Source organism: Mytilus edulis, unplaced genomic scaffold (genome assembly GCF_963676685.1).
Source record: "Mytilus edulis unplaced genomic scaffold, xbMytEdul2.2 SCAFFOLD_657, whole genome shotgun sequence".
NCBI lineage: Eukaryota > Metazoa > Mollusca > Bivalvia > Mytilida > Mytilidae > Mytilus > Mytilus edulis.
Window position 1 is genome coordinate 351 of NW_027268890.1, and position 21,157 is coordinate 21,507.

Sequence of the window (21,157 nt, forward strand, 5' to 3'; positions counted from 1 at the left end):
GCCCTAGAGATGCAGAGTGCAGGCCCACCGGCGAGTGCATACGCCCTGGCTCTCATCAACCTTGCCCCAGCTATGGGATATTAGCCCCACTGTCTTGTGGGTGACTTTGGAAAGTCCAAGGCTATGGAAGTAAATCCAGAAAGAAAATCCGGGTAGATGGAACTCGTAAGCTCATGCAGTCGTCTAAGGGATGGAAAACCCCTACAGAATAACCCGACCCTTCACGTAGAAGGTTTTGCTTAGGGTTAACGACCCTAACAAATAAAAAACTCATGTTACAGAAACAGCAACGAAGAATATTTCGTTGTTGCCCCACACGCCAATGGGCGTAATGGGCAGTAAGTAAGTAATAAGACATGTAGATCAGTTTTATAATATGTCAATAGCCTGTCATCTGTTGCAATATGCATTCAGTTCAAATTTAAAAACATTTGCCTTAATTATGATTAAACTAAGTACTAAATAGTACCACATTACTTATTGCAAATGTTTCATTGCTAACATGTCTTTAAATGTATCTAAATGTATGTAGGACCAAGGATTTGTATACAAATCCTGGGTAGGACTGACCCTTTATAATGAAAAGGATGTTGACAACCAGAAATAAGCAAGTTCCCATTTCTACTGAAATTTTGAAATCTTTAACCCTCAAATTAACATACTCACTTCTAATGGCATAGTGCATTCTGAAAAAAAAAAGAAACAATAGAGTTGTGACTGTGCCTAGTTAGCTTTTTTCAGATATGATACAAAATAAGTTAAAATTGTTAAAAAGACAACCTGTATTCGAGCCAAAAGCTGAAAACTCAATTACGGATGGGTATGGCTTTGTTTGTATATTGCTGATCATTTTAAGGGTGACAGTTTCTGTCTATACCTACCATGTCTACAAATGTATATAGATGTTTTACAATGTTTTAGGATGTGGCAGTTGCATATATATGATATATTCTATAATTTTGTTGGTGAGATGTTAAGGTCTTAAGGATACAGGTCTGGTTCATCAAAGAATAAGCCAACAACAGAATCATTCTCTGATTGACTAGTTATTCCTAAAATGTTAAATGAAAACAATACAAATAATCCTACTATCTATGAGAGCCTAATGTCAAAGGTCTCTGATATGATTTGGATAGACAGACAGATGAGATGGATGGAGACCATGAGATGGAACAATGACAAAAAGTAGGTGTTCATGGTGTTTGACAGATTTGATAAGAGATCATACATTACAAAAAATCACTGTCCACTGTCCAGCAGGTCAATCTGGTAAAGCTGCTGACCAAATATAAAGTCATTTTTTTCCATAGTACCTGAGAAAAGTGAGATAGAATTATTTGTTGGAAGAACAGACAAAGTGAATGCAGCTATACACCAATCCTAGAGCAATGTAGAGTGAAGTAAAATATTTACATATATAACATACCTCCACAATAGGAAATCTGTATTGGATATGTTACACCAGGCTGTGGACAAGCCAATGGCAGAAATTTGCTATTTCCACAAGTTTCTGTATCTGCTGCTGCCATTTCTTTCAACAACTAGATTCTTTAATGCGTGGAGCCCTAAAATATATATAGTATATACAACACTTACACATACAACATTTTTGTACAATAAAAATAAATATGAAATGAAACAAGCATTATGCGAGTATTGCATGGCAATACATAGTCCCTTACCGGTTAAAATTCATTGTAATGGAATGAAATTCTAACTTGATCTATAATATATAACTTGTCATGGTGTATTTTATTATTCAAACTTCGTAAAAATATCTTCAAGCAGGACGAAAAATACCCTGATGAAACTGATTCCATGAATTATTTCTTAAATGAAGTACATACATGTATCCTTTAACAAAAATAGATTAATATATACACAAAAGAGTTCACTTTATCCAAAAAAATTTAAATATATATATAGCATTCAGAAAATTAGTTTATACAGAATAATAGACAATTTACCATGCCGGCCAAAGAAAAGGGAAATAATCCAAAATTTCATTTATCATTAAAACAATGTCTTTAAAAAAATGAGTTATTTCCCCTTTGAACAGAAAACTAGTAATTAATAAGTATTTCATCAAAAATTTAATTCTAGGGAAGGGCTGTAACTAGACAGTTCGGCACCCAGCGAAAGACAATTCTGCACCCAGAAAAATCAGCACTAACATAGACAAATCGGCACCTTATGAATTATTTATCTATGATCTAAATTTTTTTACTGATGGGTCATTAAATTTTTCTGTGAAAAAGAAAAAGTAAAAAAAATTTTTTTTTATTTTTTTTTAAATGATTAATGCATGTACCCTCAAATATACAATACACATGATACAGTTTAACACTAATGCAGTCAATTAAAATTACATAAAATCTACAAGAAATCCTAAAAAGCAGTTCGAAATAAGTGAGTCTTGAGTTGCAACCATTCCAAGTTGGAGATGTTGTTAACTTTGGGAACAAGTCTTTAATATAGTGAGTGTCAACTTGACATTATAATCTCTCTGTATTTAGATCACTCTGGTAATTTTATGTAGCTAATGTATAAAACTCATTAGTACGTTTGTATTTATGATGTGGCACTGCAGAGAAAAATTAAGATTAAATAAATAAAAAGATAAATCAATAAATAATTAACCCTTATAAAACCTTAACTATCTACAATGTATTTTGTGAACCTTCCAGTATCTTTAATAAAGACCCCTAACAAATGTTGAATATCTTCTATGTGATGTTTGTAATTTTCATTTTCTGTTGTTGCTAATAATACTTCTGATTCAAGTGTTAGTTTTGATGTTATGAAGTAGAGTGCAGAGCGGAGTTTCTCCATAGCCTCCTCATAATTTTCACAATACAGTAGATAATGATCGACTGTTCTTTTTGTCCACAGCTGCATTTGTCGATGAGTGCTGAGCATATCATTGATTTGTATGAATTTAAATTACAACATCCTGTTTTTAAACAGTCAGGGGACTTATTGAAACAAGTGATTTTTAAATAACTTATTTGAGTAGCAAATTTGATGTTATGTCACAAATTGTGATTTTGTAGTTTTATCAAAATTTAAAAAATATCTTTTCATTTAAAATTGAAAAGAAAATAACTTTTTGCTTCTTTTAAGTAGCAAGGTTTATGCTTTAATTTTTGGTGCTATCATTTAGATGCAAATTCTGTTTTAGTTGAAAAATTGCTATAATAATGGCTTTATATAATGAACTGATACTTTCTTAACAGATTTTTCCCAGCAGTGGGAATATTTTTCATGTAAAGTTCAAGGTTGCATCTTTCAGATTATGTAATAAAATTCTACTGTTCGCGATAAAAATTTCACTGTTCAGGGGGTGTTGAAATTAGTGGGGGTTATTAAAATAATGATACTTAAAGAAGTGATTTTTATGTCATTATCCTAGATTCAGTACAAGGTCATCACCTGAAATGACCTGGTCATCCCGTCAACACAGATGTTGGTTCTGATAATTTTAGAAACATAATTAGTCCCTGGATCATTAGTATTCTATATTTGAAGCTACAATAAAATTAAATCACTTCTTCAAGTGATTAATTTGTACTACTTAAATAGGTTATTATTAAAAAAAGACAACTCTTACTTCCAACCTTTATGGAAATAATGTTACTTGAATCAGTGATTTAGAAAATCACTCATTTAAGTAAGTCCCCTGACTGTTAAGGGAGTTCGCTTCTCAGTTTCAAAGTAATTAACTTTTCAAAACACTAATTTATATAGATATGGGGTTATTAAAGGAATCTAAAGAGCAAAAAAAATATATAGGTCGCCGTGCTTGTTTTTGAGATATTTGCCATTGAAATTTTGACAGGAAAAAATTCTCTCTTGACTTTTCATAGCTTTAACATTGACAAGTCATTTTTTTGCAAGTTGAAGTTCTCAAAAACTGTTAAAAAGTAATTAAAATTTTATAAGACTTTTACAGATTGCTTATCATTATACATGTAAAAGATTTATAAAAAGAAAAATGGGGGTCACCGGGGGTAATTTTTTCCAGGCATTCAAATGGATACAACCAGAGGATTCCGAAAACCTGTCAAAAAATCCAAAACATGACAAGCCAGCTTCCTTAAACTAGTTGATATCCAATACATTTCAGTTGAAGGTTTGTCTTTTGGAAGTGTATTTTTTACATTTAAAGTCATTTTGTTGAAAGGAATAATATCTGCTTCCTTTATCCATTTATCACTGTCATGACTGCTGTCCCATTGGTTTTGCCATTTTAACATTACACTGTCTTTTGCTCCTTTTTGTATATCTTGTTTTGAGAATATTGGAATGCTTTCTATTTTTCTGCCTCCTGTGCTGCATTTTTAGCTAGTTTGTCTGCTAGTTCATTACCTTGTATTTCAGCGTGTCCAGAATAGTTCCAAAATAATAGTCTTTCCCTGAAAAGCTTGTTTCTCTGATCTAGACTTTGAACTTCCGACAATGTCCAAGATTTTTCCAATACTCTGGTGGTGATTTTGGAGGCTGCTAACCCTCGGAATTTAAATTCAGACTCTATACCATCAGAATCAATCTCTGTTGACCTCTTCATGTCTTCAGACATGTCAGACTGTAATACCATTCTTCCAATTGGTGAGATTATTTTTTCAGGTTCATAAATTTATATTTTTCCAATCTTCAAAAAATTGTTTAATAGGGATAGTGATTTTATAAGATTTTATTTCTGCAATTTGTTTTATACCGGTTTCTTCTCTTTTGAGGTCCAGTGGAAGAATTCCTGCTACTACTTCTAAAGTTTCTTTACTAGCTGTTGTTGGTTGGTTGAGACATAAAGCTAGTCATTTTCTTTGAAAGGCATTTAATTTATTTATATGCGTGTTGTTGTTGATTTGCCATACACTGCTAGCATATAATATTGTCAAATGATTGTAGACAGCACATACTTTGATATATTTGTATTAAAATTTTTGTAGATACCTTTGCTCAGGTTGGGATCAAACCCTCTATATGGTGATTATACCTGTATAGAGGGATAATCCTTCTATAGAGGGGTAAAATTATCCCTCTATAGAGGGGTATTTTTGTTTAGACTGGATTTAAATCAAAATAGGACAGAATGGCATTCTCTACTTATTATGGCAGTAACCTGGAATAGTTGATGCACCAATTGATGTACTTAATTTAATATGCGCATGCCCAGTTTGATGCTTATCTGACTAAATATAAAAGCTATTGTTCACCATGATTGAAAGCTGTGATGATCAGGTAAATTCTACTCACTTATGCCTCACTGAACAGAATTTCTATTGTTAGATTTAACATGAAATTTAAAGGTCAACTATTCCTTTTGTTGTTGATCAGGTGTTCAGATAGGTTTACAATAGATTGCAAGTTTTGTCACTTTAGCAGAAAACTGGTTATCCCAATTTTTAGTAAAGTGCATATATATATGTTGATGCGTATAATGCTAGAGATTATAGCCAATATAACTAGAAAATGCCATTCTGCCCTAATTTGCTTTAAATCCAGTGCAAACAAAAACACCCCTCTATAGAGGGATAATTTTATCCCTCTTAAGAAGGATTATCCCTCTATAGAGGTATAATCACCATACATGGGGTTTGTTCCCAACCTGTTGCTATACACCTTATCGCTATTTGTCCGCCATTGCTGGAAATCACACAGGTTCCCGTAAAATTTTGACGTCATAAAACAAAATGTCTGACGCCACAATGGAAGAGTGATTGTTGTTGACGTCAAAAGTTCAAGCGGACGGGTCAGCCGGGAATAGCGATAAGGTGTATTCCCATGATATATCACATGTTACAGTTTAGCATATTATTATTAAAAATATTGGATAAACAGCAAAAGCAAGGATTTGTATAGTAAGATCTTAAAGACCAAACAGCCTATTGTTGATGCGCATCAGCTAACGCAAGTTGGTAGTGACATAAAAGCTCTATGACGTTGTTTCTAGCAATGAAAAACGTCAAATTATAACGTCCTATTTCGCGTTTTTTCCACAGATTCCAACATGGTATACGCTACGTAATGTATGCTACGTCTTCCAAGAAAAGAGGATTATTATGCGTCGCGATACTTTAATATCCTCTGGAAATTTAACACAAATGGACACATGAGATACTACACTATATTTAACCTTTGTTCTAATAAAAATAATAAAATATAAATTTTGATCTCCGACTTTTTGCATTTGCGCCATTCTGCATTCCATTTTTTTTTATTCTTTCGCATGCGTAAATTTTGTCTTATATTTGCATTGATCTGCATTTCATTTTTTTCTTCTTCACTTGCGTAGATTTTGTCTTTCGTTTGCGCCGATAGTGTACATGTTAGGTGAAAGGGTGAAAGTAATTTTAATGCCCGATTTATCAACTTAAAACTAAGTAAACTTGTTCCTTATGCAATAATCCTTCTAATTTTCGTGTCAATTTTTCAAAAAATTCAAAAATTGATATTCACAAGGTTAGGCCGATAATCAATTATTCCTACATACTGGCAACATGTGCATCAGTGGCGGATCCAGCCATTTTAAAAAGGGGGGGTTCCAACTATATGCTCCCATTCAAATGCATTGATCGGTAAAAAAAAAAAGGGGGGGATTACAACCCCCGGACCCCCCCCCCCCTAAAATGAGCAATTTAGATTTATTATATTTTATCCTGTTGGAGAAATCTTACTTTGTAGTTTTCAACGGAAAATTATTTCGAAATTAATTTTTGAATCAAAAACTTTTTGTATTTTATATTTACTGTCTCGTTTATTCAAAACACATGAGGTAGTAATAAAAGGATTGTATTTTTAAGATAGATGTATAACGTTTTAGAATCAAAACTTTCATTCATATATATTATATAATTTTAATTTCCTTATATCTTAAATATTTTAAAATAATGAATTGACAAACTCGATGCAATAATTTCTAAACGTCCGTCTTAGTCAAAAATAATGATATAAAGAACTCTGCCCATGCTTTTGTATGTCCGTCTTTCAATAGTACCGAATGAGCATATCTAGTCTGCTATAGTCAAATACTCTGTAAGTTAACCAGTGCCATCTTTCATTTCTTTTTTTTTATTTTCAATATTTTTGCTTATGTGGGACAGAGGACAAAAACAGACTTTCAATACAAAAGCATCGTGAAAAGTTGTTTCAAATAATTTTCCATTCCGACGGATGGTGTTTCTGAAGGTTTATATTGTGCGGCAACAACATCATACAGATCTAAAACTGATACATGCTTAATCTCTAGTATTACCGGATAATAAAGTAGGTGAATATAGTTGTTATTCTTGGAAATCTAAATGTGGGTTTCAAACGTCCAATTTGCGATTTCTTTTTTCAAATAGAGCGCCAGCAAGGAAATTTTGTACTATGACGTCAGATGCAATGTTATGAAGAAAGACAACTCTTTTCTTCAAAACGAACGAGAAAAAAACATGAAAATTACTCAGAACTGTTTTGAAAGGTCGGTGACATACACTTTTTTTTGCTTTATTTTGAAGAGTACATATGGCACTTTCCTTCTTTAAATTTTTATGAAGAAATCACTGGTAGATAATTTTTAATACTGGAAACGTTTTTCAGTTTTACGTTTAATTTTTGGCGGGAATAAAATAAATCATATTTTTTAAGATCAAATCAATAAAAGCCTTAACCTCCTATGTGCCATAGGGCCGATTTGGCCGATCTTGTTATGCTCCCTTTGAGTGCCAAAGATCGGCCCAGCCCAAGTTTTGAATTTGGTTTAACGTCACAAAGTATGTGACGTCACAACCAAACCTACGGCAAGCGACGCTGTCAAAAATGGCCGCACCGGGAAATCAGCCAATTTGGTTCCGTGTGTTTCCACCAGAGGCAGAGCAGGACACGCCATTTCACGGAGCTGCATCTGGACCAATCAGGATGCCAGCTAGAGATTCACCTCCTATTCTCTACTTTTATCTACTCTTTTCAGTGGATCTGATAAAAGAATTTGTGAAGCAAACAAACAGGTACAAATTTCGAAAGATTTTATTCAGAGATTTTTTTCTTATTACTCAGTTTTCAGCGATTTCTAGTTTCGGAACCAACGGAAATGTTTTTTGCCGGAAAGACGATCGATTATTTTTAATTATTGAAAGTAAAAAAAACAGAAACACACAAAAGGACGAGTCAAACAAAAACACAATAAAGGACGAGTCAATGAAAACAAAAGTTTTTCACGGGAAAAACGAGTGATAATATTCCAATAAATTGAATAAAATATGTTTTTGGATGGGTTTCACTTATATGACAATTAACATAGAATAATTTTGCCAGCTAAAATTATTCTTTTATTAAAGATTCTTTCCGACGGACATAAAACTTGGCAAAGGGGAAAGACGGCTTACATTAGGATTATTTCCTCCGGGCATACATGTAAGTTAGGCTTATAAGCGTGCTTTTTTCTCATTCTTTTTTAAATTTAATTGAACATAAACTCTCAATTACAATCATTATAATTTTCAGATATGCTTCAGACCTGTATGACAGAACTAGACTCCAGACTGGTAGATTTTCCAGGAAATGTCAGTGGAGAAAAGAAGGAAAGCTAACAATTTCCGAGTTCAAGGCTTTTTTAGGCGTCCTTTTCAATATGGGATTAAATAGGAAAAGCTCTATAAAAGAATATTGGAATCGAAAAAACATGTCTCAATCTACTCCATGGTTTAGAATGACTTTTGCCCGCAATCGTTTTCAAAATGTTTTGAAATTCTTGCATATTGTAGACTGTAAAAAGATCCCGGCAAGAAATAACCAAAACTACAATCCGGCTTCAAGAGTTAAACCATTAATTGACTTCGTGAATAGAAAATTCCTGTACTACTATAGACCAAGACGGGAGTTGTCAGTCGACGAGACGTTGGTCGGAACAAAAGGTAAAACGGCAATGTTGCAATACATTCCGAGCAAAAGATCCCGCTTCGGAATAAAATTCTGGGTTCTCGCGGAAGCTGTTACAGGATACGTTTTACAAATGCACATTTATCTCGGCAAAACTTTTGAACCCGCTCTCCCTGCTGGTACGTTACAAGGAACAAACGTGGTAATTAAATTGTTACAATCTGCTGATCTGCTTAATAAATGGTATCATGTTTTTACGGACAATTTCTTCTCATCCTTAAATCTTGCAAGAGCACTCCTTGTTCAGAGAACCCACCTTACAGGCACTTTACGAAAAAATCGACCCATGCCTAACATGATTAAGAACGCTAATCCCGATCCCGGACAGACAACTTATGCTAGACAGGGAAACATACTGTTGTGCTCCTTCCGAGACCAGAATCGACGTAAGCAGGTAAAGCTAGTGTCTACGTTTTATAGCGCTATCCGAGCAATGAATGCAAAACCACTTATCGTTAACGCGTACAACAACTTCATGGGCGGTGTAGACCTTTCGGATCAAATGATGGCATTTTATAACGATCACAGAAAACAAACCAAAGTCTGGAAAAAAATCATATTACACATGTTTCACAGAATACTGCTTAATTCTTATATCCTGTATTATCAACACACATCTCATAACCCAATATTAACAAGATTTGAATTCGTGAAACAAGTAATTGAAGGACTCACTGAGGAACATCTATCAAATAGACAGCAGAATCCTGGACAACGACAAAAAATACGAAAGGTAACGGAAAGGAAAGAAAAAGACTGTACTGTGTGTTCCGACAGGAAAAACGGCAGACGAAGAAGAGCAAGGACCGAGTGTTCACGTTGCGCGAAGGGACTGCACAAGTTGTGTGTTCATAGACACGAATGTTAATAATGGAATTATGACTTTCTTATAATTTTTTTGTGAATTATGATAAAAAATATTCTTGTAAAAACATAAATGAATTAAAAGCTGTATTTTTATTTTCTAATGACAAGGTTTTGTCTTTCTTTAACTTATGGAACGACCATTTAAAACTCGGAGGAAGGAGAGCATGTTTTTTTTTCGGAAATAAATAATTTGATTCGATCTACTTGAATAAAATAAAAATCTGGCATTTAAGGGAAGAAAACAAGCTGAAAGGAAATATTCAACATAAATTATAATGCCAAACTATGAGGAAAATGTTGCATCACGTAAAAAAAAAAATTGATCAGAGATTTTGTTTTAGCTAAAAGGTCGATCCCTTTGAGACGGACAATTTAACTTGCAAAAAGGGGGCATGGATTTTTCGTAGAAAAACAAGGCAAGAAAAAAATATTTGAGAGAGAAATTTTGCGATAAAATATAATTTGTTGCTTCGTCTTTCAAACATAATAGTTTGAGACAAGAAAAAAACACCCTTTTTTATAAGTTAAATTGTTCATCTCTTTCAAACTCAAAACGATGAAGAAGTACACAATCTAAAACGAAGAAAGTACAAAAACAAACAAATGCATAGTTTTCGAACTGTCAGATATCTGTTTGCATGTTTAAATCGTCAACAAGTCAGCTCTATCTATCCGTCTTCTTGTCTGAAAAATGCCTCTCCGCCGAACAAATTAATCCCATTGACGTTTATGACGTTGTATAATAATTACGTCTATGACGTTCTCTCGAAAAAACAACTTTATGTAGGGCCGATTCTTGGCACTCAAAGGGAGTAATCACAAATATTCCTGGCACTCAAGGGGTTAAATTCTTGAACCTGTATTTGAAAGATACAAATCTACTGTTTAACGTGAAACAAGAATTATGCTTGTAGGTTTGATATAAAGCATTTTTTTGAGAGTTTAGATAACAAGCAAATATTATGTTAATATTCGGGAAAACACGAAACTGAGGTTGCTATAGTGACAAAACTAAGTCGGTGACCCCCAATTTTTTTCATCATATTTTGTTCCTAAAATCATGCAACACCTTCACACAAAATTTGAAGAAAAAATCACTGATAGAAATGAATAGGCTGTTTGGTCTTTAATACATAATAGTCTTTACAAATCCTTGGCAAAACATACCACTTACTGCCAATAGGCAATACTGGCTTAGTCTAAATCGGGGTGGGGGTGGGGGTTATTAACACGGGATAAATTCAAAATTGAAATGGTAAATTAAATATCCCTATATAAATATATATTTAAAGAACTGGAAGTTTGTGTAACAGGCAAAATGTGTTTATCATGCATAATCATCATAATTTTACTAAAACCAATTTACCCTGTTACCGGAAGTATTAATATTGTAAAGGAAAGATTTTATCTTGAGTTCTAATATCATCGCAAAATCTGGTCTCTATTCTCCCCCGGAAATTTAAAGAAAAACAACAACTGTAACAAGTTCAAACCAATTCAATATTATTATACAGAATACATTATTTATGTGACAAGAATAACGTACAAAGACTACTGTAGGCGTTATTCTTGTACGTCAACGTACAAAAATAATTATTGAGTTATTTATGTTAGTCCTTTTTCTAAAATTTTCTGATATTCCGATATAAAAAACTTTTAAGGTTACCAGACGAGGTGCACCAAAGACTACTGTAGCCGTTATTATTTAAGGATTGTATATATTCTAATCTAGTCTGCTCCATGTTTTTAAACAGCAATAAATAAAAATAAGGGATTTTTTTATACCGTGTGACACGGGTGCTCCGTTGCGGAAGAATTTACTTAGAGAAGAAGAAGGCAGATGTTATCTCTGAGTCAGTGAGTGTTATTGTTAAGGTTTATGTACCCTTCTGACATTTTTGGACGAATTTTTCAAACCTCAATTGTATCAAAACTAAAGATATAATAAATAATATAGAAGTACATCACGTCATGAAATGTGAGCCCAGTATTGTTCTCCATGAACCTCCAATTATGAATTAATAATGATACTGAACAGTGGCGGATCCAGAACTTTTCCTAAGGGGGGGGGGGGGGGGGGGGGCTGACTGACCTAAGGGGGGCCCGCTCCAGTCATGCTTCAATGATTCCCTATATATATATATATAAATGTATAATTAACCAAATTTTTCCCATCAAAAGGGGGGCCCAGGCCCCCCTGGATCCGCCTATGCTGAAACACAAATATATTACATTACATAGCATGTATAGTGCAAGTCCAGAATGTTCTCCCTGAACCTACTAGATAACAATAATGATTCAGAAGACAGAAGTACATCACATCATATAGTGCAAGTCAAGCAGCGGTATTGTTCTCCATAAATCTCCCATGATTCTGATTGAGAAGTACATTTCTTTATCATGTTTGTGTAGTCTCAGTTCAGAATTTTTCTCCATGAACATGATGAACATCCCATGAAAGTGATATTGATTCAGAAGTACATCTTGTACATCATATCATTTTTAGTTAGTTTTGTATTTTTATGACCCCGCCTTAATAGAGGGGCATTATGTTTTACCCTTGTGAGTCTGTACTTGTATGCTGTATGTATGTCCTGTACGTCCCAAAGTTAGTTTCCATTCTCTAACTAAAGCTTGTCTCAACCAAATGATATGACTTATACCATGTATACACAATGCTTATTACCACAAAACACTGATCAAGTTTAAATTTAGCTGGCATCACTTAAACCATTCTAGTATTATCATGATTATGCCCCTTTATTGGTGAATTTTTCGTTTCGCTTCTTCAACTTTATATATCATGTATATATATAGTTTTCCTAACTTAAAATCACATGTTATGAAACTTATACACATTGCTTATCACCACAAAATACAGAAAATGCTTGAATTTTAATGGTGTGACTTTAACTGTTCTTGAATCATGCCCCTTTATAAATGGAAAAATTATTGAACTTTAGATTGCCTCAACAAAAACTTATACACTATGCTTATTACCTCAAAACTCAGATCAAGTACAAATTTGGGTAGCGTCACTTTTATTGTTCTAGAGTTGTGTCTTTTTATATGATATGAAAACAGGGGGGCATCATCTCATTCCCCATATATAATACTAAAATAACGAGGTCCAATTTCAATTTGTCAGCCGTCATGGGGTAAAAACAACAAATCAAAGAATTCTACTTTATTTATAGTTTATATATACAATGTAGGACAATGGTGTAGATTAAAAATTTTGATGAGTCCAGGACTGATGGACCTGCCTTAGCGAGAACCCTGGTTGACACTACTAAATTCAATTATTGTCAAATTGTTCCCTATTGTAGTATTTTAGTCAGTAAGACTTTCTACAATAACAATACGAATACTTAAAATCTGGACTTAAAATAAGGTGTATAGGTACAGTTTTCAATTTGTAAGTGGGCATGATGTAAAACAGCGAATAAAAGAATTCAACTTTATTTATAACTAATATAGAACAATGCTGTTGATTAAAAAATACTCCATTCCAGGACTTTTTGTTTTCCAAATAATTAATATTATCAATAATTGATAAGTTTCAGGTCGATGGGTTCAAACAGAAAGATTTGGAAAGCAGAGAAAACTGTGTATCTTATAATCAGCATGACTTTATCAGATGACAATACCAATACTAAAATAAGGCTTACGCATGGTTATATATTTTAATTCAGTCACGGACCCGCGATATCAAGGGTGTGTTCTAGTTTATTTTAAAATGAACCTATAATGATAATGAAACTTATATGTAATATATCTTTTGACTTAATTGAACAATGACAGTACTAGTGGGATCAGAGAGTGACTGTATCAATTTATAATTTTAGGTCCTAAATTTTTGTGAGACTTATGAGTGACCAACAAGAAATACTATGGACTGCTTTAATGGATGAATCAGGTATGTTCACTGTTTTTTTTCCAAAACATTTATTGTGTTGGTACATCAAAGTGTTTATGAATATACTTTTATCACCTCACTTTAATTTTCCCTCTCCAACATGTCAAGGTGCCATCTTTCAAATGCTATATTAAATATTTGTAACAAACATAGGTTACTACATATACTTCTGTAGGTTAAACACCTCTATTTTTCTTGTAATCTCCATTATCTTTATTTGAACTATGTCTTTTTATATGAATTAAAGGAGATGCAGGATGTATATATATATACATATTGATTGATTGATTAATTGATGGTGTTTTAACTCCACTTTTAATTGCAACTTTTGGACTACCGGTATTTCATGACAGTCAGTTTTTATTGGTGGAGGAAGCTGCCAGGAGTCCCAAGAGAATACCACCCACGCTTCGATTAGAAAACTGACAATCCTAGTCAATTAAGATTAGAGTCGAGTGCACTCGCATGAGTAGGATATGAATTCACAACCTCAGTGTTGATTGGCTATTGATAATTACAGCACAATAACTACTTAGACCACTTGGCCACTGAGCATGCTGAGGCCCCTGGATGTATATATATAAACATAGTATCTAGAGGAAAGCATTAGGTGTTCAACAATGAATTTACACTAGTCTAAGTTTAAATAAGTATTGAATGACATTCCAACTGGCTTATGAACATTTGGCAGGGTTAACAATTTTTTAACCCTCAGCCTTTTAATTTACCAATACTGCCATCATGTTATCTACAAGATGAAAGTAAAATCCAATAAGGTTCAAATCAGGAATATCATATACATGTACAAATGTACATGTACAGTATAACAAAAACACAAATTTATACAAAGTTGAATACTAGTAAAATAATCTAGAAGAAATTCAGATTCAAAGAATGCTTGCAGCATCTGAAGGAAAGCTAAATATAAGAAGAACTACTGATATAAATAAAAACGACGTACAACTTAAGCCAGTTAAGGTCTTATGGCCAAATTCATGTTTAATTTCTTGGGACAAACATTTTTTCTTGCAAATTAAAAACTATATATATTTCAGTTACATACAACATGTACAAGAAAAAAGAAATTTGTTTGGAAACACAATGTTGACGTTATAATTTTTCTGAAAACTATTTTTTTCCTCAAGAGATTGCAATCAAACTATTATAAAAAGAAAACACTTTACCCTCAAAACTCATCAAAGATATCAGGCTTATGATGTTTACGCAAGACATGTTTTGTGTATAAGACTCATTGGTGACATCAAGTTGGATCAAATTGATGGATGTTTGTGAGCACTCAACCCTTCCCTTACCTGGGGACTGGTTTCAAACTGCTATGTGGAACATTATAAGTGCAGGCAGACAATACTGTTGTTCATGATGTTTCATAAAGAATGATGAACTACTTCATGAATTTTTACAGTACTGTAAATTCAGAAATTATTGCATGCATTAATTATAATTGCAATATATATAATATATTTGAGGATTAAACAATAATTGGAGATTAATTAATGCAGTTTCATGAAAATCTGGATACAGATATATGTATTCAATATGAGAATGAAAAGTTCTATAATTGCAATACTCACCTAATCACATTATTTGCATTAATAAAAACCTCCAAATAATTTCTGAATTTACAGTCACTGTAACTAATTATCACATGATATTTCAGTTTGGTATTAAATCTATTGCTTTTTGTGTTATTTTTTTGTAGAGATTTTTCCTGTGCCAACATCAGATGATATTCCAACACATAGTACTCCAGTTAAGGTATGATTTATAAGAAAATAGATTTCAACACAGATTATCCAGGTGAAGTAAAATCTTTGAAAACTATATATTCTGACACAGCTGTAATTTTTTTTTTTATTAAATTGGTACAGCTTTTACTATAAGATTGAGTGTCCACTGGGGTATAATAATTTTGCATTTATGACAAGTAAATTTTCATATTTGAACAACTTCAAGATCATTTTAGATTTTTGAAATTTGATTTGTTACTGAACTTACAGAATGAAAATTGATGAATAGGCTGTGATGCAGTGGTAAAATATTAGGCAAAAGTTCCATATGAATCCCCAACAAATAAAAAAACAAACATATTGACACATAGGGATTGCTTTCTAACGACAGCTTCAACAAAATCAATTGTTAAGTTTTCTACTTATTAATAAAGTGAGTTGGAACAACTTGTTAATAGATCATTGATATTTGACATAAAATTGTATTGCTATCAGTACATATCAGTTTTACTACTTTTTAATACCCTATGCTCTAGGACATGGTCCTGTGACTTTTGAATTATTTAGCAATTTTCAATGATAAGTTAATTAAATAAGAAATGTTGCTGTCCATCAGATTGTCTTTTTTTTTTTTAATTTTATGACAATAGGCAAGACAGATGTCAACAGTTTATCTTTGATAATTTTTGAATGATATGTTGCAATTGTGCTGCACTTTCTTGGTAATCTGAAAAAATCTATAACATCACCCTGGATTGTTGTCTTAAAGTTTACAGTCATCAATAACTTTGTGTAAGCTTCATGGAATTTTATGACATTCGGACAAAAGCTTGTAAATGACTGAAACACTGAGTACCCAGAGCAAATTTTGAAAATGTATATTTCCATTTTTCCTTGTTTTACTGATAAATGGATTTTAATTTTTTTTACAATTAACAAGAAGGTACAGTCTGGGTTAAAAATTTGATATACGTCAGGCCTTGAAGGCATAAAACTTTGCTCAGTGCTCTGAGCACAAAAATCATGCTTGAAACATGAAATCCAGCAATTTGATTGGTTGATTATCGAGTCAGAGTACAAAAATCGTGCTCGAAAGTTTTATGACCGTGAGGCCAGAACTTTGTCAAACCTTCATACAATTTTATGAGACTTTGGCAGAATCTGCTTTATAATGTCAAAAACAAACTTTCAAATTTTTTTATTTTTTTATTTTCAGTACATTTCTGATAGACATGATAGAGGGACTTGTTTTACAGTTAACATTTACATTTTTTCCTTAGGAAGAAAGATAAGAAGTTAGCAATATCCTTTAACTCTACTTTCCGCTATATAGATGTTGTTTTTTCACTAAATAATTTAAAATTTGGTGACTATGTTGAACGCATCTATCCCATCAAACTAGAGATAAAGGATACAATAGATACAGTTAAGTCTGCCTCATACATCAGGGGTCACCACACTTTAAAATTATAGGGAGAAGTCACTTCTCCCTGGCAGCCAAACAGGGGAATTCTAGTCAAATCGGCACCTAGTTAAATCGGCACTTGGTCAAATCGGCACCCAGTATAGACAAATCGGCACCTAGTCAAATTGGCACCTGGTTAAATCGGCACTTGATGTAGTCAATTCGGCACCCATGTGAAATTTGTTTAATATATGATGTGTACAAAATATAACTTTGTACAATTTATAATTTGTACAGGGTTTTTGTACAAGTTATAAGTTTTTTGACACACATTTTCTTACACCAGGTGATACAAGTTTATCTTTAAAAATGTTCTAGTTCAATCTTTAAATTCAAATTTATATACTTTAACCTAACATTTCGTGCTATTATCCTTGTCCTCACAATGGAAATGAGGATACCTGAATAGTTTACATTCGAATTTTAAAATCTCCTGATACCACATATATCCATAAAAAGTCTTTTTGTGGTCTAATCATGTTTGTGTATTAATTCTCGCTATTACATATAGTTGTGAAAATATGATAGAAATATGCGAAACAAAAGCTGGTGTTACATTGTGTTTTCACTATGTACTTGATTAAAGTTATTTATTAATTGAAAAGAAAATTTATCAAAACCATGAAAACATCAGTCACATAATGTTGAGAAAACTTTAAATGATCTACTTTTGTATTTTTACAGCTTGATGCTTTTTAACAAAATAAATCATGATCGAATTTATACATTTTTAGAAATATCTATATATATTTGGGACTATTATGCTAGTATACTTAAATTACTAACTTAGCATAATAGTCCCAGTCCCATATATTATATCAAATATTATTGGATGCCGAATTGACTTTAAATAGGTGCCGATTTGACTAGATGCCGATTTAACCAGGTGCCGATTTGACTTTTTCTATGGGTGCCGATTTGACCAGGTGCCGATTTGACTTGTACCCAAACAGGGAGAAGTGAAGGCCCAACAGGGAGACTTCAAGGAAAAATCGACAGATCGCGTTTATACTTTTTATGAATAAAATTTTCTAAGAATCTATACCTTTTTGTTACTTTTCTAATAATTTTTGCATGACAATTGCTAAGGAAGTACATTTTGTAAGTCCTTGTCTTGCCATGCTTGTAGTCTGAAATACTTTCTTATTTACATATGTACCTATGCAAATTGTAAAAAAATATCATGACATAAGGACCATAAGTTAATGGCATAAGAGCTTTGTTTATTTTGGTAGGTCTGAATGAATTGAAGATTTGACATGGTTCAAATTATGCTGCATTTCAAAGATTTTTAAATTAAACCAAGAACCTTTTAAAACAAAAATAATAATCAATTAAGAAAAGTTAAAATACGATTTCACTGTCTTTCATAGCTAAGATAACGATTCAAAAATGTATTCTTTCTTAAAATAATATTTCAATAAGAATTCAGAGAGAAAATTGTTTGACATGTGTTGAAAACGTAAAGTAAAACTGTTAACTTCAAATCGTGTACATGTAATCGCACACGTTTGCGGTATTTACATGGAAATGCCGATTTCCAAAATCAAGTTGCCGTTAGAAATGTATATAATTGATTCTTAAACACTTCACGAGTGTTTAAATATGACTAAATCAACAAAAAGTAACATTGGAAAAGTCGTATTTTTCATAACCGGAATTGAATAGGTACTTGTAAATCAAAAACAAATACGGTGCGATCCGCGTCAAAAATTCTTACTTTATATTTTTCACAAATATACGACTTTGGAAGTAAATATTGCCGTTCCTAATCAAATTAATGAGCAGATATTCATTGAAATACTGTTTAAAGGACCTTTAGCTGAAACAAAGCACATGTATCAGTCTGTAAAACAAAATCCTGAACGAAAAACCGACTGCGTTTTGTAGTTTATAATCGTTGTGCTGGTTCCCGGCAGTGTATTCAACTTTGTACGTAGTAAAAATACAAGCAGATACCAGTTGATAATATTCCGTTTTTGAAAAGAAATCTGAATTTTTTTATGGGGCATCACATATTGTCAGTAAATATTAGAAAATCAAAATTAATAGTGCATATCAATATGGATTAGGTAGATGATGAGAGTTGAAAAGATGAAATGGCGCCATCTACAATTTTCAATAACAAAGATGGCGGACAATAAACAATCATAACAAAATCGAGATTTTTCTTTTTCTTGCTTATAGTTTACCCGGGCAAGCAATTTTTATGTTGCAGTATGATACTATCGCGGAGAAATCGGTTCTGAATTTGAAAACATGCTTTTTATGTCAATACCTATCGGTCGTTTACGTTTGAATCAAGAATTTCTCAAAACTCATGAGGCGACATTGGGGAATTTTACTGAAAATCGAGGGCGACATAAACTTCTCCCTGGAGCTTCTCTAGAGCGAAGTGGGGAGACTTAGAGCGACTTTGTCGCTCACTTCGCCTGGTGTGGTGACCCCTACTCAGTCACAGTAACATGTATCTTGACTTGCATCTAGAAATTGAAAAACAATACTTATTTAACAATGTTTTAACAATGTTTTAACAATATCATGTATTACATATACACAGTTTTCACAAACTGATGTATGCTGGTAACACCAATGACACTATTTAGTCACACTATTGACATTTTTAGTAATGGATGTTATGTTATATACTCAATTGGATCTCCTGTAGTTGGTGATCGCAATACTGGTATACCAGTATTGTGCACAATACTGGTATAAAAATTTTGTACCAGTATTGTGATTTTTTTTTAAAAAACAACAATACTGGTACATTATTGATATACCAGTATTGTAGATGTATTGTAGACTATATTTTAAGGTGTATGATGTACCAAGATAATTTTAAGTGTATTTTTCATTTAGAAATATTTCCTTTTTGAGTTATATATATTACATGTATTATGTAAAGAAATTAGTTAAAATCAGGATGAATTATATTTTATTCATATTAATCTTATAGCAATGATTGACATATAAATAATAAATGACATAAACGACATTGAATACATATGATAAAGTTAGAGCACTATCATGACTATAACAGTTGTTCATTATAAAAGCACTAAATACTGATAATGTATTGTCTATCTCACTTCTACTTGTCAACTAATTACACTGGATACTGTTCAGAAATATGGGCTAATATGTTGGTGAATATGTTATCTTTACTTGAGCCCCAACGATCTCTCCACATTCTTTCATCAAGATAGTTTGGAAGAAGGTCTGATGATACACCTTTCATTACTTTGAACTTATATTTGGCCTTAGCCCAGTACGATTCAATGGCTTGTGTGTGCACCCCTGTTTCAGGGTCAACAAAATTCACTGAATGGTTGACTGTTGCATGTTCTAGTTGCAGATCTCTTTGTATATTGCAGTAAGCCTTCCACTGGTCTGAGTATATAATGGTACCAGGTTTCACTGCCTTTTCAATAATGGGTAATAACGTAGCTGCGTCTCTCTTCTCTACTAATTCCATGTAAGTAATGGCAGGTTTGAATGATGTGTCAGCCAGGCCAAATACCCATAATTCTTTCTTAGGTCGTCTACCTCTGTTGTATTTGGACTTGTGGTTGAATAGACTCTCATCAATTTGGACCACCACTCCAGGTCCACCAAGTTCAATAGGTGTGTTGAGAAGCTTTGTGGAGCAGACATCACGTAGGTACTGATACATTTGTATCACAGTTTTTTCACCTATATCAACTTGCTTTACTACTGTATTTACTTTGCTTTCTTGACTCCATAAGTATATAGCATACAACCATTTATTAAGAGTGACCTTGGATTTCTCAAAGAAGGACCCTGTACGGATGGTGCGGTATGTGTGGCGTTTTTGACATCTTTGGTTGGTGCATCTCCATCCAAAACCATCTGATGTTGTTGGTCTAGCAACTAGCTCCATTGGTTTGGTACAGCATGTACAATTACATGAGTCTGCTAATAGTTTGTGGCTTTTCATGAAGTCAATAACTGCTGTAGGGTCACTGTTAAAAATAACATTTGGTGCAAGATCTGTAAAGAAGCTAGCCATATCTAAGTGAGAGGTTTAACATTCAATGAACCACACTATCATTGACCAGTACTTAAAGACACAGATGAGCTTGTGTTTTGAAAGTATAAAACAAATAAAGGAATTTTAAGTAAAATTAGATATTAAAGATCAAAGAGGGATTAACTGAACTCAAAAAGATTAAAGAGGATAATTGAAATTAATCAACAGCTCATTAAATAAAA

At 32.8% G+C, this 21,157-nt stretch overlaps 2 protein-coding genes and 2 long non-coding RNA genes across 4 annotated transcripts; 2 read left to right on the forward strand and 2 right to left on the reverse strand.

Annotated features, from left to right (window-relative positions):
- Positions 1-612: 612 nt before the first annotated feature.
- Positions 613-11,244, reverse strand: LOC139509028 (uncharacterized). Its single transcript, XR_011661522.1, has 3 exons — positions 11,156-11,244; positions 1,427-1,565; positions 613-686 (listed from the first exon to the last, which is right to left on the reverse strand). It is a non-coding gene; the product is annotated as an uncharacterized lncRNA (long non-coding RNA).
- On the forward strand, positions 7,671-9,890 carry LOC139509026 (piggyBac transposable element-derived protein 4-like). The gene is made up of 2 exons (XM_071296055.1): positions 7,671-7,991; positions 8,488-9,890. The coding sequence occupies exons 1-2, from the start codon at positions 7,804-7,806 to the stop codon at positions 9,788-9,790; spliced, it is 1,491 nt and encodes a 496-aa protein (XP_071152156.1). The 5' UTR covers positions 7,671-7,803; the 3' UTR covers positions 9,791-9,890.
- Positions 11,231-16,057, forward strand: LOC139509029 (uncharacterized). Its single transcript, XR_011661523.1, has 3 exons — positions 11,231-11,360; positions 13,638-13,708; positions 15,429-16,057. It is a non-coding gene; the product is annotated as an uncharacterized lncRNA (long non-coding RNA).
- A 3,915-nt stretch (positions 16,058-19,972) lies between these two features.
- On the reverse strand, positions 19,973-20,954 carry LOC139509030 (uncharacterized). Its single transcript, XM_071296056.1, has one exon. It carries the CDS (start codon positions 20,952-20,954, stop codon positions 20,031-20,033), a length of 924 nt encoding a protein of 307 aa, XP_071152157.1. The 3' UTR covers positions 19,973-20,030.
- Between the last annotated feature and the right edge of the window lie 203 nt (positions 20,955-21,157).

Coding starts and splice junctions, on each gene's coding strand:
- LOC139509026 (XM_071296055.1), top strand. CDS start 7,804: ATGGCCGCACCGGGAAATCAGCCAATTTGGTTCCGTGTGTTTCCACCA. Junction 7,992..8,487: donor TTTGTGAAGCAAACAAACAG/GTACAAATTTCG, acceptor TATAATTTTCAG/ATATGCTTCAGACCTGTATG.
- LOC139509030 (XM_071296056.1), bottom strand. CDS start 20,954: ATGGCTAGCTTCTTTACAGATCTTGCACCAAATGTTATTTTTAACAGT.